Source organism: Brachyhypopomus gauderio, unplaced genomic scaffold (genome assembly GCF_052324685.1).
Source record: "Brachyhypopomus gauderio isolate BG-103 unplaced genomic scaffold, BGAUD_0.2 sc230, whole genome shotgun sequence".
Classification (NCBI taxonomy): domain Eukaryota; kingdom Metazoa; phylum Chordata; class Actinopteri; order Gymnotiformes; family Hypopomidae; genus Brachyhypopomus; species Brachyhypopomus gauderio.
The window spans coordinates 1-22,455 of record NW_027507051.1 but is presented as its reverse complement, the minus strand read 5'-3'; the positions used below and the strand labels follow the sequence as shown (position 1 = coordinate 22,455).

The 22,455-nt window shown below is 47.0% G+C and overlaps 1 protein-coding gene across 1 annotated transcript; it reads right to left on the bottom strand.

Annotated features, from left to right (window-relative positions):
- Positions 1 to 8,604: 8,604 nt before the first annotated feature.
- LOC143503735 (E3 ubiquitin-protein ligase TRIM39-like) lies at positions 8,605 to 13,846 on the bottom strand. Its single transcript, XM_076995694.1, has 6 exons — positions 13,171 to 13,846; positions 12,312 to 12,407; positions 11,971 to 12,201; positions 11,664 to 11,686; positions 11,220 to 11,338; positions 8,605 to 9,513 (listed from the first exon to the last, which is right to left on the bottom strand). Exons 1-6 carry the CDS (start codon positions 13,573 to 13,575, stop codon positions 8,975 to 8,977), a joined length of 1,413 nt encoding a protein of 470 aa, XP_076851809.1. The 5' UTR covers positions 13,576 to 13,846; the 3' UTR covers positions 8,605 to 8,974.
- Positions 13,847 to 22,455: the final 8,609 nt, after the last annotated feature.

Below are 22,455 nucleotides of genomic sequence, written 5' to 3'. Positions count from 1 at the left end.
GACGCCACGATGCTCCCGCAACAGAGGAGGAGCTCGAGAGGGACCCGGTATGCGCGTCCCTGCTGCGTTACGCACGGGAGACAAAGGAGGAGTGGAAAGCGGAGCATTACTGCCAGGCTGCCCAGCGAGCTTGGCGGTTGGGATTTGGCTCCCCGACGAGGGACTCCTCTCCCCTGGTGGCTGGCAGACAGGGGTTTCCCAGAACGTCGTCGCCACGCCCCCCGGAGGACCCGTTGGTGGTGTATGCGGGGATGGTGGGCGTGACCACTCCCAAGGAAGAGTTCGGGAGTGAGGACTCGGGAGAAGAGATGGACGGTGGAGCCAGCTACTCCCCGTCAGTAACCTCTGCTCCCACGGAGTGTTACGGGGAGCACGTGAGTCCCCCGCCGTCGGTGTACTCCGCCGACATCAGCCCTCCTGCGTCGGAGTGTTCCATCCCCACCTTATACTACGGTGAAGGGGAGGACAACGTCAGCCCTCCTGCGTCGGAGTGTTCCACCCCCGCTGCTTGCCACAGCGAGGAGGAGGAACATGACGTAAGTCCTCCTCCGTCCGACCACTCCGAGGGCACGTCATACTCGGAGAGAGTAAACCCAACGCTGACAGACTACTCCGGAGAGACCGTGAGGGAGAAGAGGCGTGCTGAAGAAGGCGTGCCTCTTCCCTACCCCGAGGGCAGCCCGATGGACTGCTCCCGGGCCGACACGCCGGAGCGGCCGATGAATTGGAGTTCGGGCGACTCTGAGCGGGAGATGGAGGTGGAGGAACCCACACACGGGACACGGCCGGCGGAGCGTCCGCCCAGAGGAGGTGGGGGTTCCCTAGGGTGAGTTCGAAGGGAGGAGACGGAGAGGTGGCAGGCGTACCCTGTGCCGCGTCTTCCAACAGCTTCCCCGGCGACGGGACGCGCGCCCACCGAGAGGGCTGCTGGGGCGTCCGCCGCGTGCGGGGGATCCGCGCCGAGGGCGGAGGGAGTACCGCCCACTGCAGCGCCTGCAGGCCAGGGGGCGTTTTCTCCCTTGGATGCTCTCCTGTCTATGATAAACGTGTCCCCGTGTCTGTCAGTACCTGTGTTTGTGTCTGTCCCAGTGTTTCTCCCGAACCCCCTGTTCCCTCTTGTGCCCTTTATGTTTAACGTTCCCGTGTGTGTGTTTGTTGCTGTGCCATTGTTTAATGTTTTCTCCCCTGTCTTCCCAGGGAGGGTGTACTAGGGCTGTTTGTGGCGGTTCCCACCATCGGGGGAGACAGCGCTCGGAGGCTCGTGGTCCCGGCGGCTCCGGACCTGCCCGTTGGTGTTGGTTCGGGGCTTTCCAGCTGCGCGGGACGCTCCGGGAGTAGCGAGCCCCTGGTGGGGGGTTCTGTTACAGTGACAGCCCCGGACCCTTCCCTGTGGGCGTGCCGCTACGTTGTCTGCGTGTCGTTATGTCCATGTATGTAGTTCCATGGGTGTGGGTTGTCTATGAGTGTGTTCGTAGTCGCACCTGTGCCTTGTCTCGAGATCGCGAGGGTATGTGTTAATCACCTATTTAATGTGCGTTCGCGCAGTGTCCTGTGCTCATCTTTGTCTGAGTGTTGCCCGTGCGTGTTTATGTTGTATGTGCGCTGTGTGCGCTGAAGCCATCACTCAAATAAAGTGACGCTTGAGTGTGCGAGCTGGAGTCTGAGCCTCGTCATTCCGCACGCACCCTCGCGTTACAAGTAATAACAGACTGTTTTACTTGTTTGCAACCAGGGCCGGACTGGGCCCTTTTTCAGCCCGGGAGTTTCATGCCCAAATCCGGCCCAAAATTATTTTTCCCTCCCAATTAGCCCAAATTAGAGATTGACATGTGCCGGCCCATCGGGAATCCTCCCGAATCTTCCGATTAGGCACTCCGGCTCTGAATGGTAAATGTGACTAGCGATTAGCTTGTGTTGCTCCATGCAGGTAGTAGCCTAATGTTACTCGCTGGTTAAATGTGTTTGGACTGTGTGCTTTTGAACTCGGCATGAGCTCAGTGTGTGTGTGTGTGTGTGTGTGTGTGTGTGTGAACGCACCAGAGCACGCTTCTTGGACCTGCCCATCAGTGAGCAGCAGCTCAGTGCTGTGATGTGTGGGGAAAAGAAATCCATCCAGAGTCTGATTACTACCTGGTAATCTCAGCCAGAGTCTGATTACTCCCTGATAATCTCACCCAGAGTCCGATTACTCTCTGATAATCTCCTCTCACACCTGGACATGGCCTGAAGACGGACAGTGTGAGCACATAAGAGAGATGCTGTACATGGAGGTGTTTCTCAAGTTAATTTTGTGCCTCATTTGTGCCTGTTGGGAGCTGTTTTATGTTTGCTGGCTGTAATGTTTTATGTTTTCTTGCCGTAATGTTTTATATTTAATGGACATTAAACCCTTTGCTGCTCCAGCCTTCTGCTGCTTCCTCACCGTCACACACTAATATACCACACAAACTGGTTTGACTTTGACCTGAAATTAAACAAATGGTGTAAGGCAGATGTGAAGACTGTATTCATACATTTGTTATAGAGACTAAATTATTTGGGCTGTGACAGAGTCTTGGGTCTGTGAGAAGAACATTTAATATGTTTGATTTTGGTTCTTTCTCTGTGTCTCTTCCTTCAGTTTAGTGTCTAAAGTGACTGTGGTGATATTGAGAGGACATGTAAGCAGGAGCATCTGTGAGGAAAACACAGGTGGTTTAACATGTCAGTATTTCACAATCAGACCTAGAAATCCAGTGTACAGTGTGTGAGGAGACCAGTGAGAGGAGACCAGTATCTTGCTACCTGAGTAAACGTTCCTTCTTCTCCATTACATCTTCTCGACTGGTTTGGAGATACTTTACCCTTCAATAATGGCTAATAACCATGTTTGAACATGTATTTCATTGTTTTTCTACTTCACATTTTAAAAATATACTGCATTGTTTCACATTTTTCAAAATGATGATAAACATGAGTCTAAGCATTTCTTTATAGAATGTCTTTATAAACAACAAACTAAAGATTGTGTATGTATAATAATCATGGTGTTTACTGCCATGTTTTTCAATAACTCAAATAATTTACATTTATAATATAAAGTGTCTCATTTGTGTACAGATTAAACAAATTCTAAATAAAAGCAAATGAAACCGGTGCGACTACGAACACGCTCACAAACGACCCATACCCATGGAACTACAAACATGGACATAACGACACGCAGACAACGTAGCGACACGCCCACAGGGAAGGGTCCGGAGCTGTGACCGTGACACATGGGAGATCCAAAGACATTATACTGATACGAAAACAAGTGCAGATATCAAGAACAGGCAAAACCAGTACAAATGGGATAAGTAAAGAATCAAGAAACCAGTCCAAAGCCTCAATAAACCAGGAGCAGTGTGAACAGAACCAACCAGAGAGGAGCAGAACAGATCAGTAACTGGAAATAATCAATCGACATGATCAGTATGCATAAATGAGACATGACAGTCATTCATAATGATGACACTTTGTGAACAGGACTGGAGAGTGAATGGTCCCCTGTGGTGCTCCCGTGTTGCTGATCACTGTATCAGAGGAGCCGTCCCTGATCCTGACATGTTGTAGGTCTCCCCATAAGGTAGTCAGTAATCCAGGTGACCAGGTGCATGTCCACCTCCATCTCCATCAGCTTGTCCCTCAGCAGTAGGGGCTGGATGGTGTTAAAGGTGCTGGAGAAGTCAAAGAACATGACCCTCACAGCACCGCTCCCCTTGTCCAGGTGAGAGTGAGCTCTGTGCAGGAGATGGAGGATGGCGTCCTCCACCCCCACCTTCTCCCGGTAGCCAAACTGCAGTGGGTCCTCATCATGGTGGACCTGAGGTCTGAGGTGACGCAGCAGCAGTCGCTCCATGGTCTTCATCACGTGGGATGTCAGAGCAACTGGCCTGTAGTCATTCAGCTCCTTCAGGTGTGTCTTCTTGGGAACTGGAATGAGGCATGTTGTCTTCCACGTGTCAGGAACCTTCCCTAGGCGTAGGCTCAGGTTGAAGACATGTTGGAGCAGCAAACCCAGTTGGACAGCACATGCCGTGAGCAGGACAGTCAAACCTGTTGTAGAAGTAGTTGAACTGGTTTTCTCTGTCCACACCCCCATCCACTGAGCTGCTGCTATTGTTCTTGCACGCTGTGATGGTTTTCATCGCACCCCAGACCTCCTTCATGTTGTTGTCCTGCAGCTTTCTCTCCACCTTTATCCTGTAGGACTCTTTGGCCTCTTTCAGACGAACCTTGAGTTTCCCCAGTACACGCTTCAGCTCCACCAAGTTTCCATCTTTGAACACCCTCTACTTCTGATTGAGGAGGTCCTTGACGTCACTGGTGATCACTGGTTTATTATTAGGGAAGCAGCGTACAGTCCTTGTGGGAACAGCTACGTCCATACAGAAGTTCAAGTAGTCCGTAACGCAGTGTGTCACTCCCTTAATGTCCTCACTATGTGGGTGCAGCAGCACGATCCAATCAGTGGTCTTGAAGCAGTCCATGAGGGCTTCTTCTGCTTCAGAAGACCAAACTCTTAATGAGCGAGAGGTAGAGGGCTGTCTCAGTACCAGTGGTTTGTACTGAGGCTGTAGGAAAACCAGATTGTGATCTGATTTCCCCAGTGGTGGTAGTGGGGTGGCCCTGTATGCGTCCCTCACATTAGCATACAGCAGGTCAATAGTCCTGTTTTTCCTGGTGGGACAGTCCACAAACTGGAAAAAGGCAGGCAGGGTAGAGTCCAGTGTGACATGATTAAAGTCGCCAGAAATCAGAAGGAAGGTGTCAGGGTGCTGTGTCTGTAGTGCTGTGTTTGTAGTGCTGTGTCTATAGTGCTGTGTCTGTAGTGCTGTGTCTGTAGTGCTGTGTCTATAGTGCTGTGTCTGTAGTGCTGTGTTTGTAGCGCTGCGACGGTGTAGTGGATGACGTCACACACTGCCTGCGCGTCCGCCCGGGGTGGAATGTACACACACACGAAGATGGCGTGTGAGAGCTCCCGCGGCATGTAATATGGTCGGAGGCTCACCGCTAACAGTTCTATGTCCCGACAGCAGATAACCTCCTTCACGCTTACATGGCCAGGGTTGCACCACCTGGTGTTGATGAAGAGAGCGAGCCCCCCACCTTTGCGCTTCCCGCTGAGCTTCGGGTCCTTGTCCTGTGAAACAGCACACTGCACTCCCTGTAGACCTTCTGGTTCTTCACCAGACTAGCCAGCTCATCGGTGTTGTTAGTTAGCGAGCCCCGATACTTCCGCCTCACCAACGCCGATTGTTTGTACAATGCCCCCGCGTCTCCCATGAGATAGACGCTCAGCAATTGTTCCTGGGAATAGACTCGATATTCCTCGCTGCATTCCATACTACGATTAAATATATTCTAATATCCTTAGGATATAAATAAGATGCACACTGGGCGTGCCATCCTGGATGAGCTGCACTACCAGAGCAACTTCTGTGGGTTGTAGACATCACATCATGCTACCTCTATGGTGAGAGAACTGACAAAATGCAAAAGTGACCAAAACATCAGCCAGAAAGGATGAGAACAGAGAAAAGGTCTGTGGTCTCCACCTGAAGAACCACTCCTATATAGGGGGGGGGGGGGGGGGGGGGTCTTGCTAATTGTCATTTCTACCTGTTGTCAGTTCCATTTGCACAACAGCAGGTGAAATTGATTCACAATCACTGTTGCTTTCTAACTGAACAGGGGTGAGTTTCCCGTAACATTCTTAATGCTAAGTACTTTGTAACCTCGTACTTACGAACATTCTTAAATTTACACTGGTTTCCCAAAAGCCTACGTAACCCACGTCATACTTAAACTTGTTTGTGAACCTACGAGTGGTCTGGCCCTGTTGTAATTCGCTAAGTTGTTCTTAGCGAGTGCAGTTCTGTCTGAAAAACTAAAGAGGCTGGTAATTATCCCTTTATAAACGCTCCGAACTGCACACACGTGTGTACAAACACGAATCCATTAACAGTTAAATGTACTTTTGAAAAGGGACTTGCGTCAATTGTTTTCATGAAACAAACTATTGAAATTGGTTAAAGTACAACATAGTATTTATTAATATATGCAATTTTCCAGTGGAACAGTTGTAGATGTAACGTAGGGCGCGGCGTGAAGGATGAGACACGGAATCCTTTGTGCCAGCAGACGTCACTCTTTATTTTACACATGAATTACGCTCGAAGCGCACAGAGAGACATGTAACTCACACAGAAACGTGCAGACTCAGACAACGACGAACACAGGACGCTGCAGCGCGAACACACATTAAATTGACAAACCACATAAACCCCACGTGATGGCGAGACGAGCCACAGGTGAGACGAATCAGCACAAGACATAACCGCACCCACGGAGATCCACAGACGCAGACTAGGAGACGTAGACAACGTAGACACACGCCCAAAGGGAGGGGCCGGGTACCGTATCGTGACAGTAGAATTCAAATAATATATTGTTCCTCGAGCAATGGTTACAAATTGGCCTACTAAGCTTGTTAACTCTTAACCAATCAAATTCATTCAATCATTACTTACACATATAAGTAACCAAGAGGAATGCTGATAATGGTGGTTATGTGGTGAACATGGCAGCTATACAAAGAATATTGTTTCTCAACTAAAGACATCGTTAAAGAAGACGCCGTAATAAACATGAACAGGCAGCTCATCTTAACTCAGTTCTGCGTCTAAGGGTGGGTCAACTTGATCTTCGTGATGATGTACTGTGTGACAGATACCGCCTGCCTAGGGAGGAGATCATGGCTCTCCTTGGTCTCATACAAGAGGAGTTAACAAGAGGCACCAGAAGAAATGTTGCCTCAGTCCCACCATTCAGCTACTGACAGCACTTTGTTTTTATACCAGTGGTGGATGGCAGCACTCTTGGTGATGTCTACAGTCTAAGTAAAGCTGCTGTGTGTAAATGTGTGTGTGCTGTGACTAAAGCTCTTCTGCAACATGCACCAACATACATAATATTTCCACAATTCCTGGAATTGTTGGTGTAGTGGATGGCACATTCATCCCCACACACACTCATCCCCACACACACTCATCCCCATACACACACTCATCTCCCCACACACTCATTCCCACACACACTCATCCCCATACACACTCATCTCCACACACACTCATCCCCACATACACTCCCAGCCTCTTGAGCCCTAACTATTGGTGGTGGTGGTGGTGATGGTGGTGTTGGTGATGCCGGTGGTTGTGATGGTGGTGATGGTGATGGTGGTGTTGGTGATGGTGATGGTGGTATGGTGGTGTTGGTGATGATGGTGGTGGTGGTGGTGGTGGTGGTGATGGTTGTGATGGTGGTGATGGTGCCAAGTGACCTGAAGTGACTCTTTCATTTGGTCAAATTCAGTAGTGTGTCAGATGGCAACTGAGGGTGCGTTTGCTGGTGGACACGTCCTGGGTGACAGTGGTTATCCACTCCGCACCTATTTACTAACTCCTGTCTTGAACCCCCAGACAGAGACTGAAGAGAACTACAACATGGCACACCAGAGAACACGCAGTGTTGGGGAGCGAGCTTTGGGCATTTGGAAAATGAGTTTTCAGTGCCTTCAAAAGTCATCAGGGGGGCTTCTGTATTCACCAGCACAAAGCAGTTACATAATAGTGTATGGGCTATGATTTATAACATTACAGTGCAGGCTGGCATACACGTTCCTGGTGAGGACATTGAGGAAGATGATGATGAGTGAGGAGAAGTTCACATTCCTGCAATCTTACCAGGAATTGGGAGAGAAGGACATTATCAGGCTGGCTTGGAAACACGAATGCAAATGATTAGGGCTGTTTTACTGAAAATAAAATACAGGATACAGTTTTTGGGATATGGGTTTTGTGACCCGTGTTTGTGTGTGTTGTTTCTTAGAAAATGAACAGACTCCAAGGAATTCATTGGGTACAAGTTATGCTTTTCAATGTGTTTAATTTGACTCCATTAATTAAATGCTACAATAATTAGGGAGGGAGGAATAAGGAAGGAGGATTTAAATAAATGAATGAGTTTGATTAGCTTTTTCTTTATACATCAGAGATCAGTAACTTCCATTTACATTCACTATGGTTACATGGCAAAGTATGTTACCTTGTTCAGTGGGTAACATGATTGGCACAGAAATTGAGGGTCTGGATAACTGAAACTCAGTCATTGAGAGTTGTTGAGCAGGTGGAGGTGGGGTAGGTTACACAGGGGATGCAGGTGGAGGTGGGGTAGGTTACACAGGAGATGCAGGTGGAGGTGGGGTAGGTTAAACAGGAGATGCAGGTGGAGGTGGGGTAGGTTACACAGGGGATACAGGTGGAGGTGGGGTAGGTTACACAGGGGATACAGGTGGAGGTGGGGTAGGTTACACAGGGGATACAGGTGGAGGTGGGGTAGGTTAAACAGGGGATACAGGTGGAGGTGGGGTAGGTTAAACAGGGGATACAGGTGGAGGTGGGGTAGTCGGGGTCAATCAGTGGTGTAGTCCTAAAAAAATAATTGAGGGGTCGCGGCGAGTGTAAGTTGTTGAGCGTGAGGGGGGTTAGGGGTAAGTTGTTGACGGGGCGAATGCCCCCCCCCCCCCCCCCCCCCCCACTACACCCCTGGGTTCAATTTGAGATGACGGAGATTTGCGTTTTAGCCAGCGCTCCATGTTTGCGTGACTGTGTATTAGTATCAGTGACTCTGTTGGTTCTGATTTGACTGGGAGAAATGCCTCTAAAGCAGAAGGTTCTCGTAGCTCTGTAGAGAGAGGAAGAGTGAGCGCACCGAGTGCAGCGTCCAGTACGGAAGTCGGTCTGTCCGACTATCTGTCCATCTCACAATACTAGATTATTCTTTTAGATAGTACTTAAAAACTTAATTATATTTATAAAGTCAAAAAATCATTTTTTACAGTGTATAATCTAATGTTCATTATAACATGTATGAAGATTAATTCAAGGCAACATTAACTTTGCTGTTCCACAGTTACTGATATCTTTGCTGGTAAGATCCTCATAGAAGAGGAACTGTGATTATAGAAAAAAGGGAAAACAGTGTCAGTAAAAGTGTGTGTTATAGTGTGCAGGTGTGAACTGGTTAGAATATCAGTGAATGTCACTTTCCCCCTGTCCCAGTCCAGCTGAACTCTGACCCTCTGCAGTTTCTCTGTAGGTGTGAAGTAGTGACCTGTCTGTCCTGGGCAGTATGTACGATAAGTGCCCATTAGGTTCTCCAGACTCCACACTGAATCCCAGACCCTCTCTCCCTTTCTCCATTCAGACTCTCTAATTACACCCAGTTCCCAGTCATCACTGTCTCCAACATCAACATCCCAGCAGTGTGTCCCTGAGTTAAAGCCCTCAGAGCCCAGGACACACACATACTCATCAAATCTCTCTGGATTATCAGGAAGCAGTGATTTCTGTGGTCTCCATTCTACAGTAGTGAGATCATCAGACAGGTGGAGGTGTGGATGTGCAGTGTTGGGGTCCAGAGTAACAGGGTCTGAGGAGAGAGAACAGAATGAATCATCATGTTCTTCATGTGTTTATGTGATGAGGTCACATCTACAGACTGCAGGCCCTTTACTCTGAGTGAAATGCTGCAGTAGGTTGATATGAGGGAAGTGATGGTGATGTTGTGTGTTCACCACACACCCCTGCAGTACTTGTGTGCTTGTTGTTTTGACACTTGAAATTGTGTCTGTTTTATTCATTAATATATTTCTACATGTCTTGGATTCATTATTTGAGTATCACATGTGACACTTAACTGGTGCAGTGTTACTGTTACACTGAGTGTCACACTGCATGTGTGTATTATTAGTGTCTGTGTACTGAAGTGTGTGTGTGTCCTCATTAGTGGGTGGATACCGTTACAGTTCCCCCACTAAAGGGCGCTACTCCCAGAGTGACTAACACCAGTGGACTGTCCCCAGACTGAAGGACGGGACCAGAGGACGAGAACCACAGTGTCCAGACCCCCCAGGAGCAGATCCTCCAGGGAGGAGTCCACCGACGTGCCTCAACTACAACACCCTCACCAGGACAACAGGGGGCGACACACACAACAACAAGGACAGAAACAGTGACACAGAAAGACAGACACAGTGATGTGGAGACAACAACACCAAGGAAAACTCAGGTACTGACACAAACATGGTGTCAGGGACACAGACAGGGACATGGACAGACACTAAGATGGTGACGGATACACACCGACAGGGACAGACAAACAGACAAGGGAGGGTCCTGGCTGACATGCAGGGAACCTGCTGGTCCCTGGGGTGGCGCCGACCCACAGAGGCTGGAGCAGGGGTGTCTGCTTGGGCTCAGCTGGACTCTGGGCTGTGGGGAGGTGGAGATGTGTCTGGGTGTTTGGAGTGGTGTGTTCTGGTCCTGGAACAGTGTGGATGTAGAACCTCCTCCACCTCCATCTGTCAGCACTGCTAGGATCTCCACCTTCACAACCTCACTACTCTGAACACTACGACTCCTCTTAATAGGATGGAGGCTTGGGTGGTGTAGAGGTGGAGTGTGGGTGGTGTAGAGGTGGAGAGTGGGTGGTGTGTAGAGGGGAGAGTGGGTGGTGTGTAGAGGGGAGAGTGGGTGATGTGTAGAGGTGGAGAGTGGGTGGTGGAGAGGTGGAGAGTGGGTGGTGTGTAGAGGTGGAGAGTGGGTGGTGTGTAGAGGTGGAGAGTGGGTGGTGTGTAGAGGGGAGAGTGTGTGATGTGTAGAGGTGGAGAGTGGGTGGTGGAGAGGTGGAGAGTGGGTGGTGTGTAGAGGTGGAGAGTGGGTGGTGTGTAGAGGGGAGAGTGGGTGGTGTGTAGAGTGGAGAGTGGGTGGTGTGTAGAGGTGGAGAGTGGGTGGTGTGTAGAGTGGAGAGTGGGTGGTGTGTAGAGGGGATAGTGGGTGGTGTGTAGAGGGGATAGTGGGTGGTGTGTAGAGGGGATAGTGGGTGGTGTGTAGAGGTGGAGAGTGGGTGGTGTGTAGATGTGGAGAGTGGGTGGTGTAGATCTCCTCATGGACTGACTGTCTCTCCTCAGACCAGCAGTCAACTGGTCGTCCCCCTCACTGTTTATACTAATACAGCCTTTAATACTGGAATAGTTCATGTACCAAACACACAATGTTAATGTTTCTCTCTCTATAGAGTTCTAATTGTGAGGAGAACAGAATTACTCTAATTAATCAAAGAACACCAAAACTCACAGTACTGGAGAATCTTCTGCATTCTCTCCCAGACTCTGAACTTCAGGTTGGAAAGATGTTTTGCTACATTGATCAGAGCTCCTGACACCTTCTCATGTTGTTTTGGGGTGTGATGAACTCTGGAAGTGTATAAAGCTGTATTATCATAATATTTTAGCATATATCATATTCTAATTATTTAACATTTAAATTAACACATGAAAAAAATTTCACATGAAATATACAAAGCTGTATTATTATCTTTCATTAAACATATCAGTGTATCTAACCACGTTTTGCACATAATCAGTATCAAAAATGTATTTATATTTTCTTAAATACCGTCTTCATATATCATGTTTCTGAAATAACAGAGACCACATACTGAAGATTTGAATGTATGAGAACAATTTCACAAACACAATGTGTAACATAATATATCAAACAGAAATAATAATCATTTACTTTTTCAGTGTGGACGACACGTTCTGATAAGGAAACAGAGGAACAAACACAGAAAGTGAAATCAAATTTTAGTCATTTTGTTTATATAAGGGTCAAACATGCATCTTCCTTATATGATAACATCAATGTGTCTAAAGACCCTCACACACACACACACACACGCGCGCACGCACACACACAAACTAAAACAAATGTCAAAACATTTTACTTATGCATTTGTGTGTGTGTGTGTGTGTGTGTGTTTGTGTGTGTGTGTGAGAGAGAGAGAGAGAGAGAGAGAGAAAGATACAGACTGAGTGATTCTTACTAGTAAGAACGGGATGTTCTCAGCTTCCATCTCCTTCTCTGTGTTTCTGATTTGATCTGAAAGAGATGCTATTTCTCCACTCATCTCCTCAATCTTCCTCCTCATCATGTGACTCTTCTGCTCCTCTTCCTCCTTCAGTGCAGCTATTCTTGCTGCTTCTTCATCTCTTAGAAACTGGTGGATCTTCTCAAACTCCTCCTTTATCTGCCTCTCTGTGTGCTGGGCCTGATACTGAAATGGGAGATGATGAGGAAATATAAACTGTCCAAATGTGTGTGTTTCATTATGGTGTACGTGGACAGTGATCACAGCACCATTCAGAACTCAGAGTGACCTTTCACCTTAATGTGTGCTGCTGTTTTCTCACAGACTTGTTTATGTTGCTCTAAGACCTTCAGATGCTGCTGTAGAGACTTCAGTGAGGTCTTGAGTTTGTTCTGTAAAATACGGGTTTAGTAGAGGACAGTGTGAGTCTTACAGGACTCATCATTGTATCTGTATAGATGTGCTGGAGATTACAGAGATTATAACAACTGGACAGAATGGCATGTGTACTATGATCACACCAAAATGTACCACAGAGCGACACAGGAGGTCATTCCTAGCTGTGGCCATGAAGCTCTATAACTTCTCCCTCAATACATGACACAATACAGGACACTACTGTTTACCAGAGCCGGAGTGGCTAATCGGGAGATTCGGGAGGATTCCTGATGGGCCGGCTCATGTCAATCTCTAGTTTGGGCCGATTGGGAGGGAAAAATAATTTTGGGCCGGATTTGGGCATGAAACTCCCGGGCTGAAAAAGTGGCCCACTCCGGCCCTGCTGTTTACTATCAGTGTATTTTATTTTATTGTTAATTTTATTTTATTTTATTACATATTATGTGCAATACCTACTTATTTTACATTTTATTTTAAATGCAATATTAGGATGTTTATTCTTTATTTTTTGTACATATTTTTATATCTTATAGAGGTGTTTTATTAAAATAATACGCAAATGGTTGCGTGGATGTTTGATATATTGTAGCCGGTTGTATAATCAATGTTTTAATTCTATTATTTTTCAATGTGAATGAATGTGATTTAGTTGTCAGAAATCTCATCATCTGAGAAATTTTATCTAGAATTTCAAGATAATTGTGAACACTGGAAAAACATTTAAAAACAATTAAATAAGCAGTGTACATTTCATACCTTAAAGTCACACACAGCTTCCTCTACTGGACAGCAGTCGTGAGTTTTATGGGCCTTTGAAATCTGACACACCACACACAGAGGCTTCTGGTCCTCCAGACAGAAGACTTTGAGTTTCTCATTGTGCAGACTGCAGAGAACCTCAGACCCTACTGAAGATCTCTGACTCCTGCTCGCTAGAAAAGCCTCACACAAGTTCTTTAGGACAAGATTACAGGGAGGTTCAGATTTAGAAGATCTTCTCCTACAAACTGGACATTCTTGAGATCCCTTGGTTTCCCAGAACTGCTGCAGACAGGTTTTACACACACTGTGGCTACATGACAGTACAACAGGATCCCTGAAGATGTCACAGCACACAGGACATGAAAAATCTTCTTCTGACAGAATGTTTGTAGCAGCCATTTCCTCCAACAGCTGCTGTGCTGTTTCTCTGTAATGTCTCCTTCTGTACAAACTTCACTTTCACTTTTAGATCTTCTGTAATAATCACAGTAGCACAGGAGAGAATCAGTCACTGTAGTCCTTTATCCAGCTGAGGGAGTTTAGACTCCTTTCAGAAATAAGGCAGAAAGAAGTAAATACCAGATTTAAGAGGTTTTTATGATATTTATAACTCCCTTTAACGTATAATTAACAAAGACCACTGTGGCGCTCCAAGATTTACTTCCTCAAACACGTAGCCGTGTACAGGGAGGAGGGGCTTCGGTATAAATGTTATACATGATTTCTCCACCAGATGGCGACAGAGCACTACAACTAAGTGAATCTGGCGACTCTCAGCTGACTGTCTTGGTCTCTGGTCTTGGCAGAGTGTAGAGTACTGCAGCTGTAGAACAGATCATTGTTAAGATGTGTTAAGTGGTCAAGTATGATTAAACTCAGTAGGTCAACAGATTAATCAGATCTAATTTCAAAATCTTAATATTTATAATTTGAAGATGTGAAATTACATTAAACGCATGTTGTCATGAATATGTCATAAAAAGCTAAGACACCTGACACTGGGTCCTGGAGTAACTGTTCACAGAATGATCACAGTGTGTAAGAAGTGCAGAAACCAGGAGAGCAGAGAGTGGAGGAAGAGTTTCAATCACGGTAACCTCAGCCAAATAAATAAAGTGGTGATTGAAGAATGACTAAACTCAGTAGGTCAATAGATGAATCAGATCTCATTTCAAAACTTTAATATTTTTTACATGAAATAAATGAAATGACATTAAACACACGTTGCCATGAATACATATATTGTTAAAAGCCAAGACTCCTGACACTGGACCAGCAAAATCAAAGTTGTTGATTTCAAAAAAGTGGCAGGCCGCCAAATGCATGCTGAATTATTGTGCAAATCTGTCTTTTGTCTTGTCACTAGTTCACAGGTCGGTGTAAGAGGCCTTGCCTAAGCCACGGGAAGGTCTGCAACACAACCTGAAACCAGGGGACTGGGTTTTTTCAGAAACTCAGTAGCAGGTTTAATCACTTTATCTGCGTGACATCTATGTACATAGGCAAAGCATTTCTTCATTGCAAAGCATTCTGTCATTATCAACAGTATCATCATGTGTCGGCGAAATCATTTCTTCATTGAAAAGCATGGGAACTTTTCTGAAAATAGATGAGGACTCAGACGTGGTTAAAATGATTAATTTATTAAAATAAATAAATATATAAAATGAACAAAGACAAACACAAGACAGAGACAGACATGAGAGTCTCATTCAAGCATGACAACTCTGAGAACAAGGGGGCAGTCCCCCTGCTTATATACAATCCTAAACACAATTCAGCAGTTCTAGCAAGCAGGTTATCTTAAGCACAGCATGTTCCAAAACATAGGCGTCCAGCAGGCTACTTTGTCTCACATGTGTGTATCTCCTAATATGGACTTCCCTAGAGTTAGCGGAAGCAACTGATGTATCAGTTGAACGCAGAGAAAGCTAACTAGTGACTAGTGACAACCAGTTAACAGAGTGCTCTTACCCTCTGCACTCTCCCTGACCTGGGTCACGGTATAGCACACATGCATAATATGAACTAAACACAAGTACATGATTACACTGAAACACACCATTATTGTCTAATCAAATGACATGTACTAAATCATAAAGTTCATAATGATCTCTTATAATAACTAAACATGATCTAATCAATAATTTCTGTCACACTGACATTACTTCTTGACAGAGCCCAAGAGGGGCCAATACTCAGTAAATCAGGAACAGAAACACCAGATCTTAACACTAACACTAGTGCATGTTTGTTACAGCTCGACAGTGCAGTACTGAGAAGAGAGGAAGGATTTGAAAACACCAGGAGGTCCTTAGACTCCATTGAAATGATATTACACCATTTGCAAACAATGATAGCAGAGCTTTGCAGTGGAGAAGAATGGAACAGTCAAGTGAAGGAGCCCTCACTAAAAAGAGTGATGGAGACGTCTGCAGTGTCACACTGAGAGGAAGATACACTCCACAACAGAAAGAGAATGATCACTCTCACTTAGGAGAACAGAGGAAGAGAGAAAGGTGGACCTGACCTGGGAGAAGAATGAAATGGAACGAGATCTCCAGAAAATAAAGGACAGAGTGACCTATTTGGAGAGATTCATAATGCAAGAAAGAGAAGAGAAGAGAGAGATGGAGGATGTGATGACCAGAGAGATTACACTCAAGGAACACACTGAAGGAGATGTATAGACTGAGAGATGGAGAGAGAGAGATGTAGAGAGTGAGAGAGATGGAGGCATAGAGAGGATCAAACAGAACAAGAAAAAAAAAATCTGAAGAAACACAAAGATGATTGGCATCAAATATATTTGGAGATGCGTGGTGAGAAAGAAAAAGAAACAATGATTGATAGATTGAAGGAAAATATTAAGGAAAAAGAGACTTTATGAATTATGAAAACTTTAAGATGATGTGTTCAGTAGAGAGAAGGCTACATGTAAATCCATCCAAGGAAGGTCAGAAAACGAAAGAAAAGACTTGAATGTGAAAAGAAGCTACAGATGGAGAGGAGATGGACAGAAAGTGAGAGAAGGAGAGAAAGGAGAGAAAGTGAGAGAAGGAGAGAAGAGGGCCTGTATGGGAGCATGAATACAGAAAGGTGGAAGAGTTCAAGGAGGAACAACGTCAAATAAAAAGGGAGAAAAGGATGAAGACAAAAAAGAAAGAGACAGAAGGACGAAAAGCTGAAGGAATCAGAGAAAAATGTGCTGAGAAAAACAGTAATGTTCAGCTTGAGAGGAATGAGAAAGAAGGAAAAAGAAAGAAGAGAGGGAGCATAGAAAGAGGAGAAACAAAGTCCTCTGCCTGACAGACTAAGAGGAGTTAAAGTGTGCTGGACATGAGGACACACTGGGATCACACTGACCCCACTATAATGATATTCAGTTAATGATGTAATTTAATTGTAACACTAGATGTCACTAGTGAGATAACGATAGTTAAGCAGAACATGAATAGAGGGAGTAGGAAGAACACACGTTGAGCGAGTGGAAAATAAAACAAGACAAGTTTCTTAAAGTGTCTATCTATTGTATTAAGAACGAATACAATAACGTTACATGGTACCAGGAGTAAATCATAAAGCCCTCTCAACAGGCACGCGACCAGTCTTTCTGGCAGCCCCCGTGGGGCGCGACGCAGGACGGCCCCTCGCCAAGGACCCCAGCATGGAACTCCACCTCCCCCTGGTGATCGCTCCCCTGATCTGGCCTCCTGAGTGGTGCTCTCTTCCTCCATTTCCTCTTCTTCACCGTCTGAACACCAGATCATTGGCTCCACCGGGGTTTCGCCACAGGACCAGTCCATAGTGCTCCCCTCAGAGGGATAGGGACAGACTTCCTCCTTGCACCCTCTCTTCCCCCTCACCGTTTCCCCGGAGAACTCCGAGGGGGGCGGACTCAAGTCCTCCTCCTCCGTTTACGGGTCACTGTCTTCCTCCTCTGTGCACGGCTCACCGTTCTCGTCCTCCGTGAACGGCTCACCGTCCGAGTACTCGGACGGAGGAGGGCATTCTTCTTCCTCGCCCTCACCATAATACTCGGTGGGGGCCGAGTATACGGACGGAGGAGGGCTTTCCTCCTTTTCGGAGTACTCCTCCGACTCTACTCCCTCGTACTCGCTCTCGGGGGTCTTCTCTGCTGAGCAGAGCTCTAGGGAGCCAACCACCAGAGGCGAGCAGTCTCTAGTGGGAGAGCCGTGTCGCTCCTTCCACATCCTCACCGCGGCTTCGCCATCGAAGCCACCTTGGTGTCCCGAGCCTGACGCAGCAGGTGCGCGCACAACGGGTCCTGCTGCATCTCCTCGCTGGTCACTGGGGCTTCGCGGTGCTGTGCAGGGGAAGAGGCATGGTGGTGCCTGCTGGACCTCTTCCCCTTCTTGGCACGGGTCGTGTATCCTGGCATTCGATTGGTCGACTCGTCTTTCTGTGATGCTCGGTGGAGGGCGAAGGACGAGGCACAGAATCCTTGCTTGATGAACGCCACGTTTATTAACATATAAGTTTTAGCGCGGATAGCGCACACACAACTATAGACACATTATCATGTATGACTTAGACAAAGACGAGCACAGGACACTGCGCGGACGCACATTAAACAGACAAACCACATAAGCCCAGAGTGATGACGAGACGAGCCACAGGTGAGACGAATGAACACATTCCGACACATCCACACCCACGAAGATCCACAGATGCAGACGACTAGACGTAGACGACATAAATACACGCCCAAAGGGGAGGAGTCAGGGGCTGTAACGTGACAGAGATCAGTAAAACACAGATCAAACACTTAATCAGGGACAATACAGCAGAATGATCATCACCCTTATACACTTGGTCTGCTGAACATTATTTATTATGGTATCATTATGGTAAGATTCCAGTCAGGACATCAGATCCATATTTCTCACATGTAATACATTCACATTCAGTGGACTCAATCTTTCTGATGATTCAGGTTATAAAAATGTAATGACAAAGAGAAATTAAAAAAATTTACTTTCTAAGTCAATAGTTAATAATCAAAGTCATGATTCTAATATTTTGAGGAAAAACATGTATTGAATTTTCTAAGATATAGTCAAAATATATATTTATAAATATAATGTTCATTATTACATGTATGCAGATTAATTCAAGGCAACATTAATTTTGCTGTTCTACTGTTACTGATATCTTTACTGGTAAGATCCTCATAGGAGAGGAACTGTAACTGCAGAATAAAGGGAAAATAGTGTCAGTAAAAGTGTGTGTTATAGTGTGCAGGTGTGAACTGGTTAGAAGATCAGTGAATGTCACTTTCCCCCTGTCCCAGTCCAGCTGAACTCTGACCCTCTGCAGTTCCTCTGTAGGTGTGAAGTAGTGACCTGTCTGTCCTGGGCAGCGTGTCCAGTATTTACCAGTGTTTTTATTGTAGCCCAGACACCACATTGAACCCCGGACCCCCCCTCCCCTTCTCCTTTCAGACTCTCTAATTACACCCAGTTTCCAGTCATCACTGTCTCCAACATCAACATCCCAGCAGTGTGTCCCTGAGTTAAAGCCCTCAGAGCCCAGGACACACGCATACACATTAAATCTCTCTGGATTATCAGGAAGCAGTGATTTCTGTGGTCTCTCTTCTACAGTAGTGAGATCATCAGACAGGTGGAGGTCTGGATGTGCAGTGTTGGGGTCCAGAGTAACAGGGTCTGAGGAGAGAGAACAGAATGAATCATCATGTTCTTCATGTGTTTATGTGATGAGGTCACATCTACAGACTGCAGGCCCTTTACTCTGAGTGAAATGCTGCAGTAGGTTGATAAGAGGGAAGTGATGGTGATGTTGTGTGTTCACCACACACCCCTGCAGTACTTGTGTGCTTGTTGTTTTGACACTTGAAATTGTGTCTTTTATTCATTAATATATTTCTACATATCTTGTATTCATTATTTGAGTATCACATGTGACACTTAACTAGTGCAGTGTTACTGTTACACTGAGTGTCACACTGCATGTGTGTATTATTAGTGTGTGTGTACTGAAGTGTGTGTGTCCTCATTAGTGGGTGGATACCGTTACAGTTCCCCCACTAAAGGGCGCTACTCCCAGAGTGACTAACACCAGTGGACTGTCCCCAGACTGAAGGACGGGACCAGAGGACGAGGACCACAGTGTCCAGACCCCCCAGGAGCAGATCCTCCAGGGAGGAGTCCACCGACGTGCAGGGATGAAAATGGGACAGGGGTTAAAAAGGTGAGAAGACCGGGGGGCGGGGCATGTGACGTCATGGGGATACGGCGACGGGGCGTTGACGTGGGGGGCATTGACATGTGACGTCATGGGGATACGGCGACGGGGGGGGGGGGGGGGGGGGGGGGTGGCTGCTGGTGTACGGGGATACAGCGACAGGTGATGCCAAATATTACGGAGCCCGTAAGGTGACATCATGTAAAAAATATAATAACGCGTGGCCACGACTTACTAACGCGTGCAAACGAGATAATTAACGCATGCGAACAAGATAATTAAGTATTACTTTATATAAAGCCAGGTTTACCTTCATTGGGCAGTCAGTTCGCGAACATCCCTGGGAAAAATAAACTTTGTTGCCGCGTGTGAAAGGCGACATTAGTATCTCGTTCCCACGCGTTAATAAGTCGTGGCCACGCGTTATTATTTTTTACATGATGTCACCTTACGGGCTCCGTAAAATATAGTAAAATCCATTAAAAAAATGTTTTGACTGTCTTGTCAGTGGATTCAATATACGAGCCAGATCTGTAAATGCGAGAAGCTGTTTTCGCCATTCCGGATGGCTTAGTCAAAACCATTTCGTCTTAATGAACCAATAAATACGGTGAAAATGAGTGTAAAAATACCACGGTTCACGTGTTTTTATTTTCTAACATGGGCTAAAGCACAGGGTAGACTCAAACGACAAGCGTTTACAACTTCATCTTCAACCTTTTCAGCCCTGGCGCGAATGTTATCCTCACACGTCCCTGGATTCACCAGTTACAACTACAGACACACTAGAAAAAAAATCTTGTTTCTTATTTTATGTCGCCGTTAACTACACGGGGTTGACGCGAACTTAGTATGCCCATCTACCTATTTATCACAAGAGCTTGTGGCTTTTTCTGACAGTGTTCAACGCTGTAGCGAACGGCAGTAACTTTGTTTTACCGCAAAATATGCAAACGATTGAAACCATTAATAACCCAATTAAATCCACTGGGAAATGTACGATCTGGTAAATGTAGTGGTAAATGTACGCTCTTCTGACTTGTCCGCGGTGTAGCACTAGGTCCTACTTCTCATCCTGCTTAGCAGTAAATGAATAACATGAACGTTCGTATGATTGAACGCTATTTGGCCTCCATGAAGGTTCTGGGCGGAAACTGCTGGAATTGCCGATTTCGGAAGTGCTCTGTTTGCTTATTAAGTCAATATGATAATTAAAATATATACATATAAACTCCCGACCCCCGACCCCCCCCCCCCCCCCCCAAAAAAAAAAACTCCTCGGATCTACACGATTCACGTAGGTCACCCTTTTCGACTTCAAAACGGCGAATTTCGCCGAAAGGTGACAGATTTTCATGCCTGGACGTGCCACAACTACAACACCCTCACCAGGACAACAGGGGGCGACACACACAACAACAAGGACAGAAACAGTGACACAGAAAGACAGACAAAGACAGACACCGTGATGCGGAGACAACAACACCAAGGAAAACTCAGGTACTGACACAAACATGGTGTCAGGGACACAGACAGGGACAGGGACAGACACTAAGATGGTGACAGGGACACACACCGACAGGGACAGACAAACAGACAAGGGAGGGTCCTGGCTGACATGCAGGGAACCTGCTGGTCCCTGGGGGGGCGCCGACCCATAGAGGCTGGAGCAGGGGTGTCTGCTTGGGCTCAGCTGGACTCTGGGCTGTGGGGAGGTGAAGATGTGTCTGGGTGTTTGGAGCGGTGTGTCCTGGTCCTGGAACAGTGCGGGTGTAGAACCTCCTCCACCTCCATCTGTGACTCAGCACTGCTAGGATCTCCACCTTCACAACCACACTCCTCTGAACACTACGACTCCTCTTAATAGGATGGAGGCTTGGGTGGTGTAGAGGTGGAGAGTGGGTGGTGTAGAGGTGGAGTGTGGGTGGTGTAGAGGTGGAGAGTGGGTGGTGTGTAGAGGGGAGAGTGGGTGGTGTGTAGAGGGGAGAGTGGGTGGTGTGTAGAGGGGGAGAATGAGTGGTGTAGAGGTGGAGAGTGGGTGGTGTGTAGAGGTGGAGAGTGGGTGGTGTGTAGAGGTGGAGAGTGGGTGGTGTGTAGAGGGGAGAGTGGGTGGTGTGTAGAGGGGAGAGTGGGTGGTGTGTAGAGGTGGAGAGTGGGTGGTGTGTAGAGGTGGAGAGTGGGTGGTGTGTAGAGGGGAGAGTGGGTGGTGTGTAGAGGTGTAGAGTGGGTGGTGTGTAGAGGGGGAGAGTGGGTGGTGTGTAGAGGTGGAGAGAGTGGGTGGTGTGTAGAGGTGGAGAGAGGGTGGTGTGTAGAGGTGGAGAGTGGGTGGTGTGTAGAGGTGGAGAGTGGGTGGTGTACAGGTGGAGAGTGGGTGGTGTGTAGAAGGGGAGAGTGGGTGGTGTGTAGAGGTGGAGAGTGGGTGGTGTGTAGAGGGGGAGAGTGGGTGGTGTGTAGAGGTGGAGAGAGTGGGTGGTGTGTAGAGGTGGAGAGTGGGTGGTGTGTAGAGGGGAGAGTGGGTGGTGTGTAGAGGTGGAGAGTGTGTGGTGTGTACAGGTGGAGAGTGTGTGGTGTGTACAGGTGGAGAGTGGGTGGTGTGTAGAAGGGGAGAGTGGGTGGTGTGTAGAGGTGGAGAGTGGGTGGTGTGTAGAGGTGGAGAGTGGGTGGTGTGTAGAGGTGGAGAGAGTGGGGGGTGTGTAGAGGTGGAGAGTGGGTGGTGTGTAGAGGTGGAGAGAGTGGGTGGTGTGTAGAGGTGGAGAGTGGGTGGTGTGTAGAGGGGAGAGTGGGTGGTGTGTAGAGGTGGAGAGTGGGTGGTGTGTAGAGGTGGAGAGAGTGGGGGGTGTGTAGAGGTGGAGAGTGGGTGGTGTGTAGAGGTGGAGAGTGGGTGGTGTGTAGAGGTGATGAGTGGGTGGTGTGTAGAGGGGAGAGTGGGTGGTGTGTAGAGGGGAGAGTGGGTGGTGTGTAGAGGGGGAGAGTGGGTGGTGTAGAGGTGGAGAGTGGGTGGTGTGTAGAGGGGAGAGTGGGTGGTGTGTAGAGGTGGAGAGTGGGTGGTGT